The sequence below is a fragment of the Gymnogyps californianus genome, chromosome 3 (genome assembly GCF_018139145.2).
Source record: "Gymnogyps californianus isolate 813 chromosome 3, ASM1813914v2, whole genome shotgun sequence".
NCBI lineage: Eukaryota > Metazoa > Chordata > Aves > Accipitriformes > Cathartidae > Gymnogyps > Gymnogyps californianus.
This window is the reverse complement of record NC_059473.1, coordinates 8,645,128-8,668,770: the sequence shown is the minus strand read 5'-3', so window position 1 is coordinate 8,668,770 and position 23,643 is coordinate 8,645,128. Positions and strand designations below refer to the sequence as shown.

The 23,643-nt window shown below is 41.0% G+C and overlaps 1 protein-coding gene across 4 annotated transcripts in view; it reads right to left on the bottom strand.

Moving 5' to 3' along the window:
* MACROD2 (mono-ADP ribosylhydrolase 2) overlaps window positions 1-23,643 on the bottom strand; it is an 898,754-nt gene that overhangs the window by 83,571 nt on the left and 791,540 nt on the right. For all 4 annotated transcript variants that reach the window (XM_050893412.1, XM_050893413.1, XM_050893415.1 and 1 more), the window contains one exon: window positions 5,129-5,210. In XM_050893412.1, coding sequence (XP_050749369.1) covers window positions 5,129-5,210 — 82 coding nt within the window. The remainder of the gene's footprint in view (window positions 1-5,128; window positions 5,211-23,643) is intronic.

Here is a 23,643-nt window from a genome sequence, read left to right as displayed (position 1 = left end):
GGGCTAACTTATGATTCCTTTTCTCACACCGAGGACCGCTTCAGCCCCAGTGAAGTCTGCCATATTAAGCGGAGAGGGCGATGCTTCTCAATACCAGTACAGAAATTACAATCTGCTTAAGAGTTCACTCACGTATTAGTGCAGGGATCTGCCTTTTTAATACAAAGCCCTTCATTCAGCCATTTAGACAGTTTCCAATTTGATTCCAAGCCTGGTAGATCTCTTAACAATGAATTTCCTCTGCAATTGTAATATATTTGCACATTTATGCACAACTAGGATGCTGTGCATCCTCCTGAAGTAACAGGAGGATTAATATAAGACAGTAGGCTCTTATCCATATGCTTTGGGTAGGGGGGACAGTGTTTTCATCAACCAGGAAAAAGCAGAAAATGCATTAAATGTCATAACCTGGAATAGAGGGGAGAGAAAGTTTTTTCAAGATGAAGCAATTTCTCTCTCTCTTTCCTAACACCAACTGATACGGCTCAAAAAAAATGAACAAGCTCTCGGGCTCAGCATCCTTTCATTAGCTCTGAAAGGAGACGGAGTCTAAAAGCTTGCATCTTCCATCTATCAACTGGTCTAATAAAAGTGCAAACCTGTCCTCTCTCTAACAATTTTAGCGATGCTTTAGTGAAGTAATTTTGTTACTCTGTTTAAAGTAGTAAGAATGTAATATAACCTTGAATGCTGCAGCTTCACAGTACGTACCCTTTATAACATTATTTTTGTCTAAAGAACATTTTCAGAAAAAATGATTCCCCTCTCCAAACCACTGATAACAGGTGGTAGATTTAGAAATACTTTAAGCATTACAATTTAAGATAAACCTTTCATAATATACAACAGCCACCACAAAAAAAAAAACATTTGCCAAAGGTCCTTACAAGATTATCTATTTGACATATTAAGTAGCTAGGTATACACAGTATACAGGAGAAAAAAAAAAGGTATCTTTGCCTCCAGCTGCCAACTGTTTACAAATACTCTTAATTTCACTCCTACAAACAGCATCCTAGAAGTATGTATCACTGTAAGGTAAATCTAGCTTTTCAAGGGGGACTGTCTTTATACCATTTCCTGGTCAGTCTTATCTATATTTAGCAATAAAAGTAATGCCTAGCATCTAGGCTCCATGTAGAATTCTGTTAGAAGAAACAATGAATTCCAAGAGAAAAAATGGTACGAGTATCAGCTCCTTTCCCGGAAAGCTCACTCATAGTACTAGTAGCAATGAATCCAGCAATGTAAGAACTACACATCTGAGCCAGAACTGCAGGCAAGGATATTTTATTTGCCTGAAAGATACATAGCAAGGCATTCTCTCAGATTAAGCAGAGAGAATTTCCCAACACAGTTGAAGGGAGAATGGCTGGGCTATCTCATTCCACTAGGAGACAGGACTCAACTGGTAAAAAGAAAAAAAAAAAAAAAAAAAAAAATCACTGTTTGTTGCACCTAATACGTTAAAACAGCGATCCGTCTTAAGCACAGAAGGTTGGTTGTTCTACCGAAACAGTCTTCCACCCTCGCTCTTTTTCTACCAGGACATACAAACACTTCTCAGCAAAACCCCAGAGGTTCACCAGAAAATTCTGCGTGGACCAAGACCCTTTACTTTCTAAACCAGTGCTTTTCTGGACAACCACTAGGATGAGATCCTAAGTCTGAGTTAAAGATTAAGCGGCGCTCCCCCTTGGAGCATGCTGGCTTTGGCTCGGGTTCTGTACAGGCTACTGATTACTGAGATTAAATCAGAAATGCTGAGACTGTGACAACTGGTCTGTTACCGAACAGCTTTGCTACACTCCTAAGATATGAAATTACTTAGAAGTCTGCCTCTTCCCCCTATATATTTAAAGTTTGCAAATGACAAGGCTCTTGGCAGTTGTCTTAATATCAGTACTATTACTCAACTAATTTCTTTGGCATTCCACTCGCAAAATAGGCCTAATGATATGTTCAACTAATGGAACAATTTCCCTCTATCTATATTCCACTTACTCTAATGCACTGAGGTGTAACTCTAGCTTCATTTCATTATCACTTGACTAGCTCAAGCACTGGGATGTCTTTTTGGATTTATTAATGCACTGGGTTTAAAGTAATAACTATTTATGTATATAACTCCATGAATATATTCTTCTTTCTAAGCATTTTTGTCCACATCTATTAAAGTAGATATATTTCATAATGTTTCTGAATGCGAGACACACTTTAAAAATGTCTTGATGTTTTTTCTCTAAGCTTAAAGCAATATCTCAGTGTTATTCTCTCCTGTGAGTTTTCAGATTGTGTCCTATTAATTTAAATTTAGGGCAAGTCTATCCTTAAAGACTTTCATTTCACTACATCAATAGATTCACTTAAAAACAAAACAAAAACACCAGAGTTTTGACGATTCCTTCCACAGTCTAAATATCAGGAATTTATTGCCAAAGGTAGAAACAGTTGCTAATTCCTTGACACAGAGCCATGTTGACTAAGTCATCTGTGCAAGAAACCAGTCCTGCAGAGAGATGGAATATCCCTACAGCAGGAGAGTCTGTTGATAACTTGTCAAAGTCTACTACGTTAAATGCAGATGGCAATTCACAAGAGACCAGAAAAAAGGAACAAACAGCAGGCATGACGGCCATCTGGTGCTCGCCATCCAGACCTTCAGCTGATGTTCTCACCAGTAGGCTGTAGGCAATTTAGGATGGGGCTGACTTCAGCTGACATCTGTTGAAGTGATGGTACCCTGCAGAAAAGTGTCAATTCAAGATGGCAAAGAAAGCCTGAGACTGTATATTAATCATTAGGGTGCTCCTCCAGGAGAGACACCCAGAGACTGATCATTTCTCCAGGGACACTAATGGAGAGTCATTTGGGTAGCATGTCTCTTTCCTGCTTCTCCCTGTCTCCTCACAAGTTGAAGATCTAAGTGACTCCTATAAGGGCATACCAAATGTCTGTGGTGATAAAAGACATTAAAATCAGATCCCCCGAATCACTGACTACTGACTTAACCCCAGGAAATCCTTCAGAGATTATGCTTTATCCCTGAGTCAGGGATAAAGTTTTAGATGCTAAACTGGTTTCTTTTAAAGCTCCAGCTCACCAGCCAATAGGTGCTCAGGTCCTTCTGGAAACCAGCATCATTAAGGCATATCAAAACTCAAATTCAGAACTAATAGTTATGAGAAAATTGCAGCGGGGAGCCTATGAAAATGGGTCCTAAGATCTTCTCGCGATCTATACCAAATTGTGGCTACTGAGAACCAAACCATCCTTCTCTGAACAGCCGTCTGTGTAAGCATTGGATCAACCTTTTGCACAGTCACATACCTGCAAACCACTGGATTTTCTGCACCTTAGAGGGTCCCCACCACGACCACCTCTCTATGGTCACATATCAAACTCCCAGTTTTAGTTCAAGCAAAAAAAATTGTAAAAACTTTCCATGCATGAGGACAAACATACTTTTAAAACTATGGTACAACTGATCATCTACATAATGTGGTGTAATGCAATTAAAAGTCTTTATATAACATGACATGCAAGCACACAGGTTCTCTGTAGACAGGAGTTCAACAATGTCAGGTTTTGAAAACCCCCCAAAAGAAATAAATAAATCTCCCATCTTCCTCTCTTTTCCCCTTTGCGCTTGCCATGCTCCAGCTCTGAAGCATCTTCTTGTCTCTCAGGCTTTCAAACCCATGTGGGTTTTACATTTATAACAACAATACCAGGCTTTAATCCACAATTTCAAAGACCTTAACAATGAAGGTGAGTATTAATACTCTAATTTGTTGACAAATTGACACTGTAGTCTACTCTTGCTTAATCTGAAGGGCAGGGACAGAGCCAGCAACAGTAGGCAGGGTACTGACACTTTATCCTATGTGTTGGGGTACACTGCCAAAAAAAAAAAAAAAAAAAAAAAAAAAATCATGCAATGAATGGATTAGACATGAATGCAGTCTTTGAAATGCATGTTCAATGTGCTCCAGACAAAAATATTAAGCGGTTAGACACCATTCTATGCTACCTGAATAATTTAATAGGTCTTTAAGTTTCAGCTGCCAACCATTGCAAACTGGAGATTACAAAGTCGTCTACAAAAAGCTTTGTTCTAGTGAGATGAGACAGAAACATCACAATTTCCGTACTACCAGCCAAAGCGAAAGGAAAAAACCACTGTGGCTACTGTGACAACACGGTCCTGTAGAATTAATGGAGACTCACAACACACCAAAGCTCTGCTTCCTATTACTCAAAGGCCCTTTCCACCAGACAGACAGACAGCGTGGGGAGTATTTAAGTGACTGCCACTTCTGAAACGGGTGCTAAAACAAAATACTAAAATCTGGATCTTGTCACATATAGTAGGACTGACGTTATAAAAAACAAAATAAAATGGGAGAAGGTTAGGGTTGATAAAAATACTGAACACAGATTTCTAATGATATATGATAAAAATAAATCACAGGCATATGGGGGGGAGGGGGATTAAAAAATTTACTATCCACCAGGTTTTCTTAAATTCTAGAAAGTAACCTCCTGTGTGAAACATAAGATGAATGGCTAACATTTCCCAAGTGCTCCGGCGAGAGCCATCTTTCTCCCATTCATTCTTGCACAGGGACAGCTCAAGTTTAAAGTTCTCATTCAGACACAGTTGGGCTCTAACCCCTGCGGTATCTTTTCAGACCCAGAGAAACCCTACCAGCATCATTAATGAAAGAGCAAAGCACGTACAAAGCGCATGGAAAAGCAATATACACTAGGAGCTATACACATTAGTGCAAATAATTTTCTCCTCAGAGTCAAGAGAGCCAGCACCACGGACCAGGTTTCAGGAGGAGATACGGATACAGCAGAGAATCAAGAAACTAGCTGTACTGAGCGTACAAAAGGCGGCCTTGATTTTGCAAAAGCAGTATCACAAGTAGTTTTACCGGTTCACAAATTTTAAATGTCTGCATTTGTCCAGGATCAGAGCCTCTGTGAGCAGCTGATCTTTAAAGAAAGTTCACATTTTAATATTTGGCTTTGGCAGGGAAAGAAGAAAGGATGCCAACTGTTGTCTTTTTGCTGCATCATTTTTTAAAGTCAGATGGCACTCAATTGCTACACCTACCTAGAGGGAAAAACTCGCCCATTTTCTTCTTGAAAATTTTGTAGTCAACCTCCAAAAAGACGCAGAAGATGATACGATCCACCTGTAAGAAACAAAATTATTCACAGTGAAATGATCGCAATCATAAACATTGGCAATAATAGTTAATAAAAGCAAAGAAACTTTTAAGCCAACATGCTTTTACGCTCCAGGCAAGCAAGAAAACATCACAGGGACGCATGTTTTGACTTTATTGTGCATCTGCGTTGTAATTTATAAAATAACATTTGCAATCGCAGCTTACAACTGTATTCTTTGTTAACTGCCTCCTGTTTATGCAAGCCACTCTTGAGCACAGTATAAATGACTTTTGGCATTCTAGATGAGTACTGGGATGCAATGTTTGATGAAAGAGTCACATGGGGGGCTTCTAATAAGCATACAAAAGAGTAAATGGGTAAGCAAAGAGCTCTTTTTCCAATCCTTGTCCGACAAACCTATTTGCAAAACCATTTAGTATTTTAAAATGGCTTTAAAAGGTTTCATGCGGTTTTAATTTACATGAAACCACTTACTCTTGCTATAATACAAGCAGAATGCAGCAAAAACAAAAGCTGATTAGATGACAGGTAGCACACGGGGTAAATAAAACATTTAATATGCCATCTACTTAGCAAGGCTGAGCATATCAATGAAACCACAGCCCATAATGTATGCGCCACCCACCAATGAGTTCAAATAAATTGTTTGGGAGATCATTGTATGTGAAAGGCTTTTCTAAAAGAGACCAAAAAAAAGCCAAACAAAATAAAAAACAAACAGAATTCCAAAGCCTTTAAGACTGAAAAACACCCACACTGGGCTTTACTCTAGCCTTGCTATTTCTTTGTTTTATCTGTTTGCATAGCCCAGCACAACTTGCCTCTGCAGCCAAAACCCAGCTCCAGGAGGGAGCTGTGGAAGTCAAAAAGACCCTCCCACAGCTGAGCTGAGGGACCTGCAACCCAGTAATCAAGTTTTTCTCTGAAGTGCATGAGAGCTTAACCAGAAAAGGATGAAGCCCAAGCAATAGGAAATTCAGTATCTTGGCTGGCATTATGCTGTCCTCGTGTCTCCATGGGCAATAAGCCGATCTGTCGTAGCAGAGCTCCTCAAGAGTGCCTTTGCACATGCTAGAAAAAGCACCAGCCTCCCCCCTGCAGGGAAACCAGCGGGAGGAATGCTCTCAAAAAAAAAATGCCTTCTTTCCCTTATCTTCAGTAGAAAATGCTGTCCTTCTGCTAGAGCTGCTCTTCGAAGCAAAGTGCAAGTCTTGGCTTCAAAGATACCATTATGCTGAGCAGCTCAGGACGTCATTTTAGAGCTCATTTTGGAGCAGCCTGGTAGAATACAGAAGGGAACGAAAGCAGGCAATAATCGGTTACGCTGGAAAATGCTAGTAGTTGCTAACAAGGACATCTCTGAATCAAAGCTGACTACAAAACCTGAGAGAGCAAACTAGGTAGGAAATACGAGACTGAAGGTACAGGTTATGTGGGCATTAAGGAAGAAAGAGGCTTGTGAGCAGGAAAGAAAGCAGCAGGGCAGAGCTTGGGCGGACGCTGCTTGCCAGGGAAGCCTATCGGCAGATTTGTGAGCAAGAAAACTGCCTGTTGCTGTCTGCTCGTATGATGTTCACAGAAACAAGCTGTTCCGTGCATCCCTCGTAAACAAACCTGGCTAGACCTTAAAAATATGCTGGACTATGTTATCAGCTACTCTTCACGAGGGATACAATAAAGAACCCAAACACTGGTGAAGTGCTCAAGCCAAAAAGCCATACTCATCTGTGTACTCACAAATTTATAACATAAAGCACCAGTGGCAATAGATGCCACATTTTACCTATATGAGAGTTTCAACCTAAGTAAAGTTGTGTGTTTTCAGGAGGGAAGCTTTAGACAGTGAATGCTTAAACTACATTTATTGTGAAAATTGGTTTAGGATAGTGCTGGGGTGATGCTAGATTGTCATTTTCTATCTTCGCCTCCCGAGTGGAGCAGATATTCAAGCATTACAGTGATAGGCCCAATACGTGAACCAGGACAGACAAAGGCGCAAGGATGGAAACTTATAAACCACAGAAGGAACGATATTCCCACGCAGAGAAGTTCTGAGTCGTCTTGCTTTCTATAGAGTCTCATATTCTCTGCTGTAAATACTGCAGACATTCCCCTCATTTTATATAGTTCAACTTTTCAAGGTGTTCCCTTTACTTTTATTTATTCTGTGCAGTTGACAATGATAAAACTTCTGTAGTCCTGAGAATTTCTACTACTAATATAATTCCTTAATTTAAAGATAGGGAATCTCTCTAGAAATGGCAGACTATTTCAAAATTTCTACCCTCCTGACTGTATACATCCTATATATAAACCTGTTCAATTTCTTCTTGGTGTGAGAAAAAGTGCTCTATTTTTAAGCATGCATAAGATATTGTGATGACAGCTGAAATTCTGTGTTTATCTGATTGAATGGCATGTGTTGGCAGATAGTAAATCTGAAATTAAACCATATTCTATCATCCTGCCAGTCATTGACTATTTTATCTAACATCCCCAGCTAAAATAACTCAAAATTAGGTATGGAAAGTAACCCTTGTCCTCACTGTTCCCGTTCCAGCTACAATAAGGAAAGGTTTAATCCAAGTGACTCCAAACCTGCCTTGCCTGCTGGCTCACAAAAGCTCAGCAGGCCTTTTGGGATGCGCACTTATGAAAGCTACTGCTTATTCAAAGAGGAAATCTCTCCTCTCATGTGGCTAGGAAATGCCAACTTGATTAGATGTTTCATGCCGCCCCTTTATAGAGGGCAGGGAGCAGCCCCCAGGGACTCCCCCGAGCGTGCCCAGGGAGCCCCCAGCGCTTTTTGTAGGTGCCCGGCCCCTCCACAGCTGACCAAGCACCACTCAACTGCAGCAGAAGTTTAAAGGAGCTGCAAGTTGACGGTATTAAAGCTCATCCTTGATTGACAGCTCTTTTTTGGAGGCCAGTATTAAAATCAACCATCCTCTGTCAGAGCCTGATTAAATTCTGCTCGCTTCACAGCTATGAATAGGTGGATCAAAGAACCCCAAAATTAAGAGCGCCGCAACACAGGAAGAAGGGAGTTAAATTGCATGAGCTGTTCACTTAGTAGGCAGCTTCACAGCTCAAGGCTGAGTACATTGATTTTTTTTTTTTTTCTTGGGCCCTGCTCTCCTTGCGAGGCTCCATTTAATTTTGAGGGGGATACCTTCCCGGTGGTTTTGTTAGCTGCACCTGATAAGGATCAGTAAACTTCTGGGGCTCTGCAGGGCTCACAGGGCTCAGGCTGTTTTGCAGTGGAATGGACCCAGAGTCAGTCATTAACGCCAGGATTTTACAAGGATACAGCCAATTCTTACGAACTGAAAACCCCTCCACTGAGTATAAAAGCACTATTGGTCTTAATAGCAGCAGCGTTGATCTTAATACAAAGAAGCTAGCAAAAATATTTCCTCCTGTTTTTTGTTCAGTGGGGTTTTTTGTTTGTTTGTTTGTTTTTTTCCCCAGTGAATTGGAGAGCGCTTTGCATCTAGTGAGTTTTAAGTTTATTGGTGGGTTAATGCACCTTGGCTTAGTTCACTCGTAGACCACTAATGGTCTAGAAGAGCTCCATGGGAGGCTGGGGCTGGCGGGTGCTCAGGAGCTGCACCGTCACCGCAGCACGGGCACGATGAAAAGCTGCTGAGGGTCCCACAAACCACACGGCAGAGCTGGGAGCTGCACCCCTCTGCGGCAGCCGAGCTCCACCAACGCACAGACACTGCCAACCAGAGACAGCTCTGCCCACAGAAGGCAAACGGAGCAAGATGGACAGGCACCGCTTGAAGAAATAATCGCAAGCCTCGCCGCATCCAAAGCCACAATAAAACAAGAGTCTGCTGATGCTTTCTGGCAACTTTACAGTCTTTTTTATGGATTCTTTGAGAAGAAGAAAAACCCCTGCCTTCCTAGCAAACTAAAAGTACACACCAAGTTCCCTAAAGGACCCTTCCCCCCACCGCAGCATGGGGGAGGACACTGCATGCATACGCACACATCTGTGCATGCAGCCACTGATATAGGAGGAGTTTATATTCTACAGCTGTACCTATATACATTTTAGGATCGAAAACGTCTCTGTATCTCAGCTCTTTTGCTGTGGCCTCTGGCAGGTTGTCCGATTCCTCTGACTTAATTTCCCTATCTGTTTAGGGGACAGTAATACTTAGTTGTGCACTTATGCATCGCTACGAAGAGGTATTGCCAAGCACAATTCACAGGACATGCCAAATGTTGTCATACATATAGCTGTATGTATACCCGGGTGCCATGCTGTATATATCAAGCACAGATTTGAAGCAGAAAACTGATCAAAAGACTTTCTAGACTATTTTATCTAATGAGTGTTACCGTGTCATTGCCACCTTGTGTCCTAACAAAGTAACAGCTCGCAACGACAATAAACCCAACTGCATTTCAGCACTCCCAAGTATTTCATCCATATCCCCAGTACCAAGACATTTACCCAGCAGGCAGTGACTGCTTTTTTTATACGCAACAACAAGTTTCATCATAATTTAAATCTTACCAGAAAATGCACAATAGAAAAACAATGCTAACTTGTAAAAAAATGTTTCCCAATCCCAAATCAAATTAATGGTAACAAACAACAAAGAGAATGAAGCAGCTTTCTGCTCTTTGTACGTGTAGCAAATCCCTTTTATGAAATGCCCTTGGCTGATCCCACTAGGACCTATTGTTGTAAGGCGATGGTGAACACCAGAAGCTTGCTGTAACATTTTTAGTTTATCAAACATTCTGTGGACTTAATTTGAAACTCAGTGAAGCCAAACGGAGGCTTTTTATTGACTTCAGTGTGCTTGGATCAGTGCCTATACTCCATAACACCAGAAATAACATTTGCCTCCTTCAGAATTAAAGTTCTTCTGATATTCAAATTTCATTACCCTAAATCTTCAGATACTTTCTCAAACATATCCTTAACAGTCACAGTTCAGAGCTGCCTGTACCCATTAAGACTCCTTGACTACAGTGCCTGTAAGGAAGAAGCCCTGAACCTTCAATCGTGCCGCAATCCCACATTTTCCCTCTGTTCGGACTACGTCTTCTCGGGCAGCCCCGTTGGCTTTCATTGCCCGGCAAGACTTCCCTTGTAGAGACCAGTGGGAACAAAGCCACCTAAGTCAGGTTTCCAAGGCATGCTCTCGTGGAATCAAAATCTCAGTTGTGGGAAGCAAAGAATAAGGAGGAAGAGATTTTTTAATGCACCCCAGGATCAGGCTACGAGTGTCCTAGCTGGTCGCTGCACACTGTGTAAAATTGCTTCTATTTCTGTGGCAAGGGCTCAGTTTGCTGTTCTGAAGTCCACATCTCTCTCTCGCTTATCTTCAGGGACCCCATTTTCCATCTCTTTTCTAGCTTTCTGACAGAGTTCCTTCCTGCCCAGGACCGAGCTGACGCATTGAATTGACTACATGCAGAGGTACACTTCAAAGAGACCAACACCTGTTTCTGCCCCCTTAAAGTACTGGTAGATGATGCTCTTGATGCTGACAGTCTCCCCTTCAGCCTACCCTCTGCCCCATCTGATGCTCTGGTAATCCTACTGCAACCAACTAACAGATGGAAATACCAGCTTTGTAAAATAACACAGGCATCTGCCATATCCCTTGCAGCAGCTGTGATCCGCTTTGCCAGAGGCGCTGCCTTTCCTGAGCACCATGCACATCTGGCCAGCTGTCCAGATAGCAGTCTGCCTGACCGAAAGACAGAGCAGAGAGGACTGCATCCCACTTGGAAACGAGCCGTGGTCGAGGCCAGAAGTTTTCACACACTCCTTCCACAGGTGAATGCTTCAGGCCCTATAAAAACTACTCATTTCATAGCACTGTAAATTAAAATTCAGCCTCCTGGTATTATCACTAATTTCACAGAAACCATTAAAGCATAGAGCCTAGCTGACTGTCTGCTCCTTTCAGCATGACATCATGGTCTATAATTGCAGAATTACCCTCAAAAAGAACTTCAGTCAAGTATTTATGGCAAATACAAAGCTTCGGTGCCACTTCCATCCTCATAACAAGATTTAAGCGGGGCAGAGCTGTCAGACTGGTGATACGGTGAATTTGACAATCAACGAACTGTGTGATGATGTTCACAAAGCAATTCACCTAGCCTTAAGATCTTTACACCTGGCCCAGCTTCAAAGCCACTGCAGACCTGAGCCAAAACACCCCCATGTTTACTTGAACTTGCAGCCACCCAAAATGAGCCCAGCATCAGGCAAACAGGCAATCTCTAGATCACCCTTCAGTCCTGCTGGTGGAGGGAGAAAGACGTACTCTCTCAGGGCAAAGCTCTTTGATTTTCATGGACTTGAGTTTTGAGATTCTTTGAATCCAAAGCAAAAACGTAAATAAAAATCCACATTACTGTAAACCTCCTGCAAGTAATGGTATTAATGGAGCGTTATGATATCACATCAAGAGCAAATATCCGTTGAGGACTAGCTGTGAAGAAGGAACTCTTACTTAAACCATCATATTACTTAGGCATTCACTGAAAGAAAAAATAATACAAAACACATGAATTATAAAATGATTTATGCTTATCATAAATAGAGTGGAATGTTTTCTATAGTGGTCTTACTGAAGTTAAAAAACAGAAACAAAGTTATTATTAGTGCTTTAATATCCTACTTCATGACAGAAAGCATACTTTGCTTGGAGTGGAAGATAATTAAAAGTCCAAAGGCAATTTAAAAAAAACCAAAAAAAAAAAACCCCAAAAACCCACAAACAACAAAAGAACTACCAGAAATTTATTACGAGTTTAAAATATTAATACAAACAACATCCCAAAGGAACGGTACATAAGGCTTTGCAGCAATCCCTGCCTCTAAAACAAAATGTAGTAGCAACACGCTTAGCAATGAAACTCAAGATAAATTTAAAACATGGTCAGAACATCTCTCCCTGCCTATTGTGCCTGTTCCTACAGCTCTGCTCATATTCAACAGATGAGGGCAAATTACTCCCTGTATCACACTGGTACCAGACACACCACTGCAGTTATCACTATGGCACAAGCCTATCTCCATATTACTGAAACACATTAAAAACCATAAAACTTTCCAGGGGAGAAACACTTTTACCCGCAGATCTCAAATACAGGTAAGCATTACAGTTTGGTGATAGTTCTGATAGCTCTCTCTCTCCAGGTGCAGATTTGATGTGCCCAAGGTCACAGAGAACAAGAGTAGCAGAACTGGACCAGGACCCTGGGATTTTTTCTCCTGTTCTCTCTCAAGCAAAGATGCTACAGGAAAAAAAAAAAAAAAAATCCTATCCATGGTCACAAGCTTCACTGCACATCACCAGTTTTCCTCTGGCATATCCTTTCAATGTACCTATGTATTGTGAGAATCAATAATGATAACTCTTTTTCCCTAATACATTGGTTGTTTTTTAAAGGTTACTTATTCTCCGTGAGAGAATTCACTCTGTGCCTTCACTACCTTTTTAATACAGTATATTATTCAAGGACAGGTAGAGCTTTCCCTTTTGGACCTGGCGACTCTTTGCGCTGAGCTGTTACTTTTTTGTGTGAACAAAGCACCTGCCAGACAAGCAGAGTGGCTGTCCTAAAGAAGCAAACTGGATCTAAAATAGGAAATTATGACAACATTTTAGGAGGAATTTACAAATGGTCAGCAACAAAATTGCATGTGTCCCAGTTACTTATACATTGCATGATAATATGACAAATAAGACATGATAGTCCTGTAGTGCTAATATAAACACAGACAAACTGTAAAAGAACCAGTAGTTAATAGTCCACATGTGGCTTTTTGCTCAACAACTAAAAGTTTTTCAGTTTCCTAAAGGTGAAAAAACCGGTAAAATCAGCCTAGGATTTAAGGCAACGTCTCAGTATATTTCTTTTGATGGTCACTAAAACTTGTCAGGAAAGGGGCAAGAGAGTAGTTTAAAAATGCATTTGTTTTTACCAAGATATCCATCAATCTGCACAATTCACTTTTATGCCACACAAACACGATGACATAAAGCCCATTCATCTTTTCCAGCTTAATACCTACTGTCCTTTGAAGATACATGTTTGGAATATCTGAAGGCGACCTCCATTTTTCACAGTTACCAGTCATAGGGCAGCTGACACAGCCAAGATAATCCTGTATTCAGCGAAACCGGGGGAATGAATGGATTCTGATGAATGTAATTTGCTATCTCAGTGACAAATGGCAAATGTGAAGAGAGGGTATGCATGCAAATATAACTGCGTTAAATAAGGACTTGTGAAGGATAGTACTCTGAAAATATCTGATAGGCAGTTTTACAACAACCATGTGTTTTTGAGGAGATAAATCATCAGCTTGCTTAAAGTTATCATTATATCTTCATTGTGGATCTCCGCTGAATAAGATGGTATTGTGGCATACAATCAAGCAGGGCGTTATAATCCCATAAGCCAACTTTTTGCACCACATTTTACCTTACAACGTAAATTTTTCTGTATCTTTTTAGTACAATTTGGACTTAAATACCCCCCCAAAGTTCCCAATGATTATGAGCATCCTAAGCCTGTTTGGGCATCCAGTCTGTGGTAGACTAATTCCCAGAAGATGCCATGTTCCACTAACACCAAAAGCTCGTTGCTGGATCCCCTGAGGCTGAGGTGTCACTTCAGAAAATTCTTGTATTCTTGATGTTTTTACCAGCTTTGTTGTACTGCGTAATATCCACCAATACAATTTCCACTCCTTCCCAGGGCCAGCAGGAGAATCAGCACTACTTGCTCAGAGTCCACCACTCAAGAAAAAAGAATATGCTTGAAAACAGAAATGTAATCTCCTCCTTGCCATCATCTTTGTGGCTGCTGCAAGATTCTGAATATAAAACAGCCCCAGGTTTTAAAAACACACAGAGAGACCAAGTGACGGTACCTCTTGCCCTTCAGACAGATACGAGTAATTTAGGTTTGGATGCTAGAGCCAGTGCCAGGAGGAGGCAGAGCTGCCTGAGGCTGGGGACCAGCAGGGAGAGCAAGGGAGATTCATGCCCTGGAAAGCAAAGCTCCCTACTGCTGTGCTGCCGAGGCAGGGGATGGCAGTGACTTCCAGGCATTATGAGAAGTCACCAGGTCCCTGAGCAGTGGGAATCACATGTCCGTCAGTCCCCAACAGCTCTGCCTCCCTCGCTTTTCCCTGTGGCAGGGGTGGGCATCCCCTCCTGGCTCAGGAACAGGAGCGTGCTGGCGTCTCGTGGCTAGGACAGAAACATTTGTTTCTGGCTATGCTGCTGAGAATCCCTGAGCAGGCTCCTGACGATGCACAACAAATGTTTGAGCTGCGGAAAAAGAGCAGAAGAAACAGTTCCTAGAAGCAGCAGATGATAGCTTAAATAACTTTTTAAGTGCGCTGTTACAGGCAGGGTAAATTTGCAGTCATGATAAACTCAGCAACAATTTTCTCACTGAGGTTGAGCAAAGGTTTTACCTCACCTCAGGGCTGGGCTATTTTACAACTGTTGACTGCTGTCACTTGGGCTTTTCACATTATTTTCCAAATTACTGACAGATGAAAAAATTCTGGCTTCATCTTACAAAGTTGATTTAAAATTCAACTTATTTAAGTATTTCCATCAAAAGAGGCCAGATGACCCCCACATACAAAATTACACACACACCTAGAACCTGGAAGGTTTCAGCTTAGAAAGCTTTGCAAAACACATTATTTGATGTAGAAGTCCCTCAAACCTAACGCAATTGAGAGCAGTCCCTGAAGGAAGCTCGCACTGGGTATTTCCCTTGTTTGCCATTACATTTTCTTTAATCATTCTCACCTTCATCCTACATTAACGTTGATGTTAGTCACTCTCTATCCAAAAGCTGTTGACTTCAAAGGGGTTTTGGATCAGTGCAGCTCAGCATTTCCCACCCTGGTGGGAAGACAACAGCAGCACTTTGGACACCAAGTTTGTCTGACTACAGCTAGGTTTCCAAAAATTCAACAAGCGTCATAAAAACTGCACTTTTAGGGATGAAGAGTGCTAACTTAACCTGTATTAGCAGCACTACCACTGTGATCATCTGCAACGTATTGCAGGTTCTCCTCCCCAGCACCTCCATATATTCTTTATTCGAGGGAGAACATAGGTAGAGATAACGCTGGTGTGGAAAGTTAAGAATTACTCCCCATTGAGAGGATTAAAGCTCTTGTAGTGGAAGCAAAGTGAAGGGGCAACATACCTGCTACCCAGGTTATAAAGGAACAATATACACACAGAGTTTGCAAAACTCTTATTCAAAAAGTTTGTTGTAGATAGAAAAGAGTCCTTCTCAAAATTTTTAAAAAAAAAAGAAAAAATTGCTTTCCCAAGAATATAGGTCACATTGCATAACTTGAAACAGCTCTGAAACCACTGCTCATTCTAAAACCTGGACTGAATCTCATTTATGTAAATATTACCTTATCTCTCTCCTTGAAGAAAATGTTTTACGATTAAGTTATCTGTCATTCACAGATCAAATTAAACTCATTAATGCAAGCTATTAAAGACCATTTTTTAAAGGACAAAGGCTGGTTTTCTGAAATACTGTATGTGTCTCATTCTAATGCTAGAGATAATCTTTTTTGCCATCAGAAAAAGACAGAACCAGGCAGAAGAGGAAGCTATTAAATTTCCAGTACTGTTAGGAAAAAACACTTCCATTCCCAGGATGCTTACTCCAGTGTCTCTTCCAAAAAAGAGATCAACTCAGGATCATTTGCTTACTGCATGTCAGATAGATGCCAGGTAAAGTATATGTAATTTTTAAAAAAATGTCTATTTATCTCCTTCCTACGCAAAAGTTCTTTCTTCTTTTTGTAGAAAGTCACTTACAGTCACAATTACACCCTATTCATGCCTGAGACACTTAGATAGGTACGACAAAATAACGCGTGGTTTTGTTAAATAAGAATGACTGTAGAGTAACGAGTTATTCTCACAAGATTTTGCAATGGTTGATTCCCAGCATCCTGAAAGAAACCAAGTCAGGAGTCTGTATGTTCCAAATGCAACCTCTGCAGCACTTCTTGCTCCTCAGAAAGGAGATCAGGAGGAACAATGAGCAGCGAGACAGGAAAATTTGATGTAAAATCCTTATTCCCCAAGAACTCAAGAACTTGAGCTGGCGGCTGGGTCAACTCAGGGAATGGCTGCACTTCAGAGCCTGCTTTTGGGATATTTGCACCTGTGAGAGTCTGGGACCAGTAAGGCAGATCTATGCTTGAGAGCAGACGTGATTATAGATTTGGCATGGGAGCTCGGTCTGCGATTCAGCCAAAATGCCCTCATGTGAAAGGTCATTACGCCAGCTTGATACAATTGACGAATGTCTTCCACAGAGGATACTGCAACTTTAATATAAGTTGTTTAGAAAAAAAAAATCCGCTGGGATATAAATGTCAACTGTATGCCAACATTTTTCACAAGGATTGGGAAGGGAAAAAAGAGCTTCATCTCTAAGGGATCACTTTTAAATTAATTTTAATAGATAGTAATAGGCTGACAGATCTCTGAAAATAGCCAGCAGATGTTCCAGCGCTTTACCAAGTCCCGATGTCTAACCTCGGGTACACCAATTCCACAAAATTCATCTTCTGGACGCAGCTCTGTTTCCGCAGCTGGAATGCTAATGACGGCTCTTAGTGGTTTCTGACTTCTACTAGTGTTTTTATTTCTGTGGCAGATCATGGCGCACAAGCCACAGAGGCGGGCAAGCACAGATTTATGTTTTATTAGAAAGGACAAGAAGATACCTTCTTTATGGTACGTTGCTATCTACAGATAACCTTCGCTCTATCTATCTGCTCATCATAAGATAAAAAGCATCTAAATTACTAAGATGTTGCTCAAATACAATTGAGAACATTAGAACATTAGCACAATTTATGAGCTGCTCAAATGCACTGATGCATATAAAGTCTCCAAAACCATTTATTGTCAAAATGTCAATGCTAAATGCACAAAAATGTAACTTACTTTATGCCATTAATTAAGTAATGTTTGCACAGCACTTTGAAAATGTAAAAGCACTTTGAACACTGAGAGCTAAGCAGTATTATTTTTACTCGTGTGGACTCACTGTATGAATCATACATAATAATCACCTCTTGTGGAAAGTATTTTTGGTCCACAGCCAAAACCTAACCTAAGATTTGGCATTTCTGTTCAGTAAAGCATCTGTAAATGGTCCTGTTCATGTTTCAGCTGGAAATTTTCTGCAACACATTCATTACTGAGTCTTCACCACATATACCAGGTATAAGGTGCCTTCACAGCTTTGTAATTAACATTGTATAGCGAGACAGCAAACATTTTATTGTATTTTCCTCATCTGCCCAAAACATTTGAGAATAGTGGTTCACTAGTGTTAGCTGTGACTAACTCCTTCTCTTTGATCTGTACAAGATGCAACAGGTTTAATGGATGTAACACAGGATTGGGACTCCCTTTCACCTTTGTGAGAGCTGTAGCTCTCAAATTATTTTGTGATCTCCTGGTGAAAAGCATTACATAAGAACTAGATGGTATCATCATTATCTACCCCCACTCTGTGATTTCCTCCCCTCTGATCACCCTCTGTCTGGGCTTTTTTTTTTTTTTTCCCCTCTTACCCTTTGTGACTGAAGAGGTGCCATGACCGTGAGTTTTCCTTCCGAAGTGAGAGCACAGAGAGCTTTCACAAGGTCACATTTTATACCTACAAGCACATCTGTTGCATCAGCCTTGAAAAAAAATATGCTTGGCTATCCCATCTTTGCACAAAATTGCTTCTCCGTGATCACGTTCATGGGGGAAATCTAAGTCTAAAATAACCAGAAACCAACAAAACTTGACCATTCTCCTGTTCTGATTAGTTAACAAGAACGATGATGACTTACAGCTGGCCTGAGTACCACCTGCAGTCAGGTCGGCCCCATGTTTCCAGAGGGTTTGGCTTCTTGGCTGACCTTGTGGTGATACGCTCCATCATTGTTATAACTCTCAAATCAGGAGATATTTTATGCATGCCTTGTATTTGTTTAAACACATGTCTATCCATAATATAAATTAGTCTTTGTGGGATTAACCTAGCCAAGAATTTCTCTTCTACAAATCTGTCCGAGCGTTCAGATTTAAAGAGTTTTAAAGAACCTTGTCTGTAATACACCACACCCATCTCCTACTAACAACTACCCTACTATACTCTTGATAGCCGATAAGTATATTTATTCAGCATCGTTTTTTATTCTTGAGCTAATGGAGAAAGAAAAACAAGAGTGGGAAATATCTGATGCAGTTAACATTGATCTATAAAGCTTGGACCTATTTTCTCCACTTGGAATACAGAAACTAATATAGGGATTTTTAAAAAGAAACAAAAGAAATAAAAGATATTTGAACCGACTGACTTTGAACAGATGAGACATTTTACGGTGTTTACAGTGTAAGTTTACAAACCACTCTGGGGCAGCTACACTGCATATCTTATCCATAAGGTAAACACAGCGAGATCATATACTGGCTCCCAGCATTGTGCGGCCTTTCAGGACTAGCACTCCATTCGGTGCAGCTGCCAAGCCAGGCTCCAGAGGGGCCACGCGCTCAAAAGCAAGGGGTGCACCGAGCCTGTCGAGAGGGAACTGAACTGCTGGAAACGTTGCTCACCACCTGCCTTATTCTGCCTGGCTCCGTGCTGAGCTCTCAGTCTTTCCCTCTCACAAAGCAACATCTTTATCTCATTTTAGCCAGACAGAAAAAGGGAAAACGCAGGGAGCGCAGAGGAGAGTTGGCTGCTGTGAATGGAGCGGGCTGGCCCTGGTGTAAGTCAGCGTAGCTGGCAGGGGGACTACAGCAATTTACAACAGCAAAGTCTCTCGTCTGGCACCTCACTTTCACGCGGTTCCTCTCCAGGTTCGGTAATTCTTGGTGTTAAAAATCTGTACAGTACAGTCAGGATTCCAGATATATAGATTATTCAATAATAATAAGCTACAGACTTACGTAATACTCTCCACTGCCTTTTAATCTGCTGTAAGTGGAGGAGGAATGAAAGAAAGAATAAACGCACATCTGTCCTGGATGTGCGGATTAACTCTATCCCAGCCAAAACCGGGACAACATCTCATGCAAATGTTGAAAATAAACCATTTCAACTCAAACAACCACCTCCCATAACAGACATGACTTTACCAGGCACCTCTTTTCAAGAACTCCTACCGATTCCCAGTTCTCTGCAACCTCAAGTGCCAAGAGGACAGAGAGTCCTTGATCTCATAGTCGGGGTAATTTATGGCACTTTTCCCCATGACACAGCCAGGACCTGACTATAAAGCCTACAGAGACGAGTGGCTCTATTCAGATTCCTTACTACTGACTTCACCTGCAAGCACTCGCGGAGCATCTGCAAAGCTGATCTCAGAGACAACTCCAACTGATTTAGCTTCTGTCTCTAACGTTCAGTAGTCCCATGTTAAAATCCACATGGCTTGTCCCTGTATTTGCATTATTCATGATTACCAAAACCAAATTATTACTTGCTGAGGATCACATAACACCCACCCAAAGCTCCACGTTCTTGTATCTGGTAACTCACCAACAAATTCCACTTCTGTAAGTCTAATGTGCTGAGCGACAACTTGAACACGTCTAAATCTCTGAAAAGTCAAATCAATTTTCTCATGTATTTTCTGTTATAAAAATATCTGCTCCAGGGCTGTGATTTTTATGCCAAGTTTCAAAGCAGAAAGACTGTATACAGTTAAATTACAACCCTCTAAAATGTGGATTTATAATACATATAATGGAAGTCCTATAACTATAACATTTCAAATGTGACATTCCTACAAATGCCAGTTTTCAAGGGATGTTATATGATGGTTTGAACTGCCTCTTGATCCATGGCAAGACGATGCCTTCTTGGGGGAGGAAGACTTGTTATTTTCCAATTATTATACAGAATGAAGATGGCATCTTCCTCCTTAGAAGGCAACTCTGCCTACTAATAAGAGATCCTGTTGGAGTGATAGATGATTGAGCTTCTGTGGGACTAACGCAGCTTTCAGTTAGCATGTGCCTCATTCTGTCTGCAGAACTCAAAACATACTGTTGCTGTAAACACCATATTTACATCCTTAACCATCCAAAATCATGACAACAGCTTTAAAATCACAGCATTTCACAAACTAATAATTGCGGGCATCTCTTCTGCCTTGTCATTTCTGAGCTTTTAGGAACTCAGGTCATGTTTTCACTTGTGTTTTCCAACTACAAAGACTAAAACATATTAAAAGCATACACACGCAATAGCTTGAAAAAAAAAAAAATATCTGTGTCTTGTATGCCTTCAAAGCTCAGGCTTTGAGAAAAACATCAAATATCACAAGAGCTGGCAACAATGTAGACTGTGCTATCCATTCTTCAGAAGTACAGGAACATGAGAAAACCACCAAAGCAGAGGCATATGACCTAGTTGAAACTCCCTGATATGATTTGCAAGGTTGCTCTGGCTCCGACCTGTTCACACGGAACTCAGTCGGGCTCCTTTGATTATGAGGGGACTTGGGTCAGGCTTTCTGTGATGGCCTTTGCACACTTCTGCCTCCGTGGAAGAGAACAATGGGTCGCATCCCTCCTGCCATTATCTGTATATAAGCGTCTCTGCATGGATATTTTCTCTTTACTGTGCTGAAAAGGAAGGCGGCTTTTTTTTTTGTGGAGTGGGTTGTCTTCTCCTGAAACATCCAAGAAGGGGCTCTGAGGATTTGAAGCAGCAGCAGCAGAAGGAACAGCTCTGGGAACGAGTTTTTTTTCTGCTGCACTTTATCGTACCATGTACCCCAGGACGTACTGCCACTTGGATCTGTATTTCTAGGCTTCATTTCCCTGCAGAGCTCTTCCACTGGAGCCTGTAACACAGCACTAGGGAATAACACCAATGATATGGAGGACTTGCTGCAGCAATGCTGCCAGGTACAGAGCGAGCAACATAGCAGCAATCGGCTGTAGCTCACACTCAAAAAGCTACCACTATCCTAACCCTTCCTCTCCTAAGAAGAAAGTGGCAAGAAAACTCCGAAATAATCTTGAGAGGATCTTGCCTTTGGCCTTGGAAGCCTTTCGTGGGACTTTCCGTATGAGGTTTCAACTTGACCTATTAAGTTTACCTGGAAAGTTAATGACTTCAGTAATATTGCCTGTTGCAAACTCCCATGAGCGCGTGTTGCTTGATTTGAGAGTCCGTGATTCGAGGTGGTGAGTGGGGAAGTGCTGCAGACAGGATTCCTTCAGTGAATCAGTACAACTCGAAACGAAAATACTCACTTTACAGTAAACAGTATAGCCATGGACAGGTTTTAAAGCCTGCTACTAAACACGTTCTGGCAACAGAAAGTAGCTATTAAAAATATTTTCAAACGGAGGAACCGAAACGTGCTCTCTTTTGAAATGAGGCAAGTATACAAATCACTGTTTTTAGGAGTTTTTATGGTTTTTTACCCCATCGTAACATTCAGAACCATCTACTTCCCTTTTATTCATGTTGTGTTTATTTAAAAGGTTCAATCTGCCTTAATTCAAAGCAATTTTGATTGCAAAATGGTTTTTTTATCATTCTTTTATGTGCTATTCTTTTTCTTTTCTTTTTTTTTTTCCTCTGAAGCCAGGCTACAGCAGCTCATCAAAAGGAAGCAAGGCGGCCTGAATTTTATCTTACTGTTATTGTGATATAGTTGCAGTGGGCAATCTGAACTCATCAAGAAACAATTGCAGTAAAGATATCTAAGTGGATGTCACAGCTCTGCTGAAAGATAATAAAGTGAAATGAACCAAAAAAACAATCTTTCCAATACAAATCACATAGTTTAGTTGCAGTGATTTGCAAGCAGAATATGAGTGCGGGAGGAGGGAGATATAGTCAGAAATGCCCGACTAACACTTTTAAATGATTTTTAACACATTTGGTGAGTGCATAATTAAGGGATTTACAACATTAAAACCTGGAGCTGTTGTGCAGTACTACACTAAATGAGACAATCAGTAACAAGGGAAAGGGTGAATTACACCACCTTCCACTGCAGTTTGAACTACTGTCTCCTAAGATAAACACTATTGATTGTTTTTAAGCCTCCTCTCTATTAGAAAGAGACTTCTAATTTTGGGAAATCAATAATAAAAGATAGCAGAAAACCCCAGATTCTCTCCACATAAGCCTGCAAACAGGAAAAGGCAGAACCTCACATTAAATTGGAAGATCATCCCCGATTTGCAGGGTGGAGGATTTGCCCCTTGGGCTGTGTTCTTCTTCAACACTGAATCTGCATCAGTGTCCACAAACTGTTGTTTTAATTTCCTGAAGGAACAAAAATGTCTTGCCACACATGTTTTAACATTTTTTTTCTTTTTTTTTAATGTCAACTCTGCCTTCAGTGCCTGAAAATTAACTCCTTAAGTAGTTTAACAAATCTCTCTCCTTTTCCAAAGCAAAGACTTTTGTTAGAGACCAAAATAGCATCAGCTTTCAAGCTGTGGGGTCTTTTCTACTTCTTTTGTCTATTTAACAGCAAAGGAATGGCGTGGTGGTATTGAATTACCAATGCTGATGTGTTGGGAGACTGTTTGGGTCTCCGCTTTCTGGTGGGTTTTTTGGGGCAGGGCTGTTTTTAAAGGCACATACTGTATAAGCCCAACAGACAATGCCAAATCTCTAAGAACAGATATACACAGAACACTTCATAAACCACATTTGGGCAGACATTGTGCATTATATACCATGCAAGATGCCCAACGCGCCTTCCAAGAGAAACACCAACACCGACTGAACACGGGCCAAGGATTTTCTCATTAGCATGAATAGAGGTTAGGCAGGCACACAGCGTTTCCCCCTTCTGTTTCCCATTTACAGAGGCTACCACTCCTAGGCATATTATACCTAATACACAGCTGGATCTTCTACAAAGAAATAGTTGTGGTTTTTGCCTGACTTTTGCTGCTAAACTCCTGTCTGCTTGGAATTCACATGATTTCCTCTGAAACTGGTGAGGTTTACCATAATATGACACTGCTTTTCTTACAATCTAACAGGGAATGGTCATCCCAGGCTGGTATTAAAACAGCAATTTCACTGGTGACTCTCTTGTTAAAGCAATTACCTATGGCCATTATCTAAATGCATCACTTAGTCTTTGACGGCAAATTGTTTAAATAAATAAGAGGGAACAAAAATAGCTAGCAAATACCAAGAGATAATTGCATGGTTAACCCTATAAATGACAGCGTTACGAGAACAGCGGAGGAATTTTTAATAAAGTAATCACAAACAGATTAATAGTTTGGAAAGCAACAGGGGATTTTCTCTTCCACAGCAATGGGATTTTCAGCAGACCCAAACCAGCTCTCATCTAAGTAGAAATGTGCTTATCTATATCCA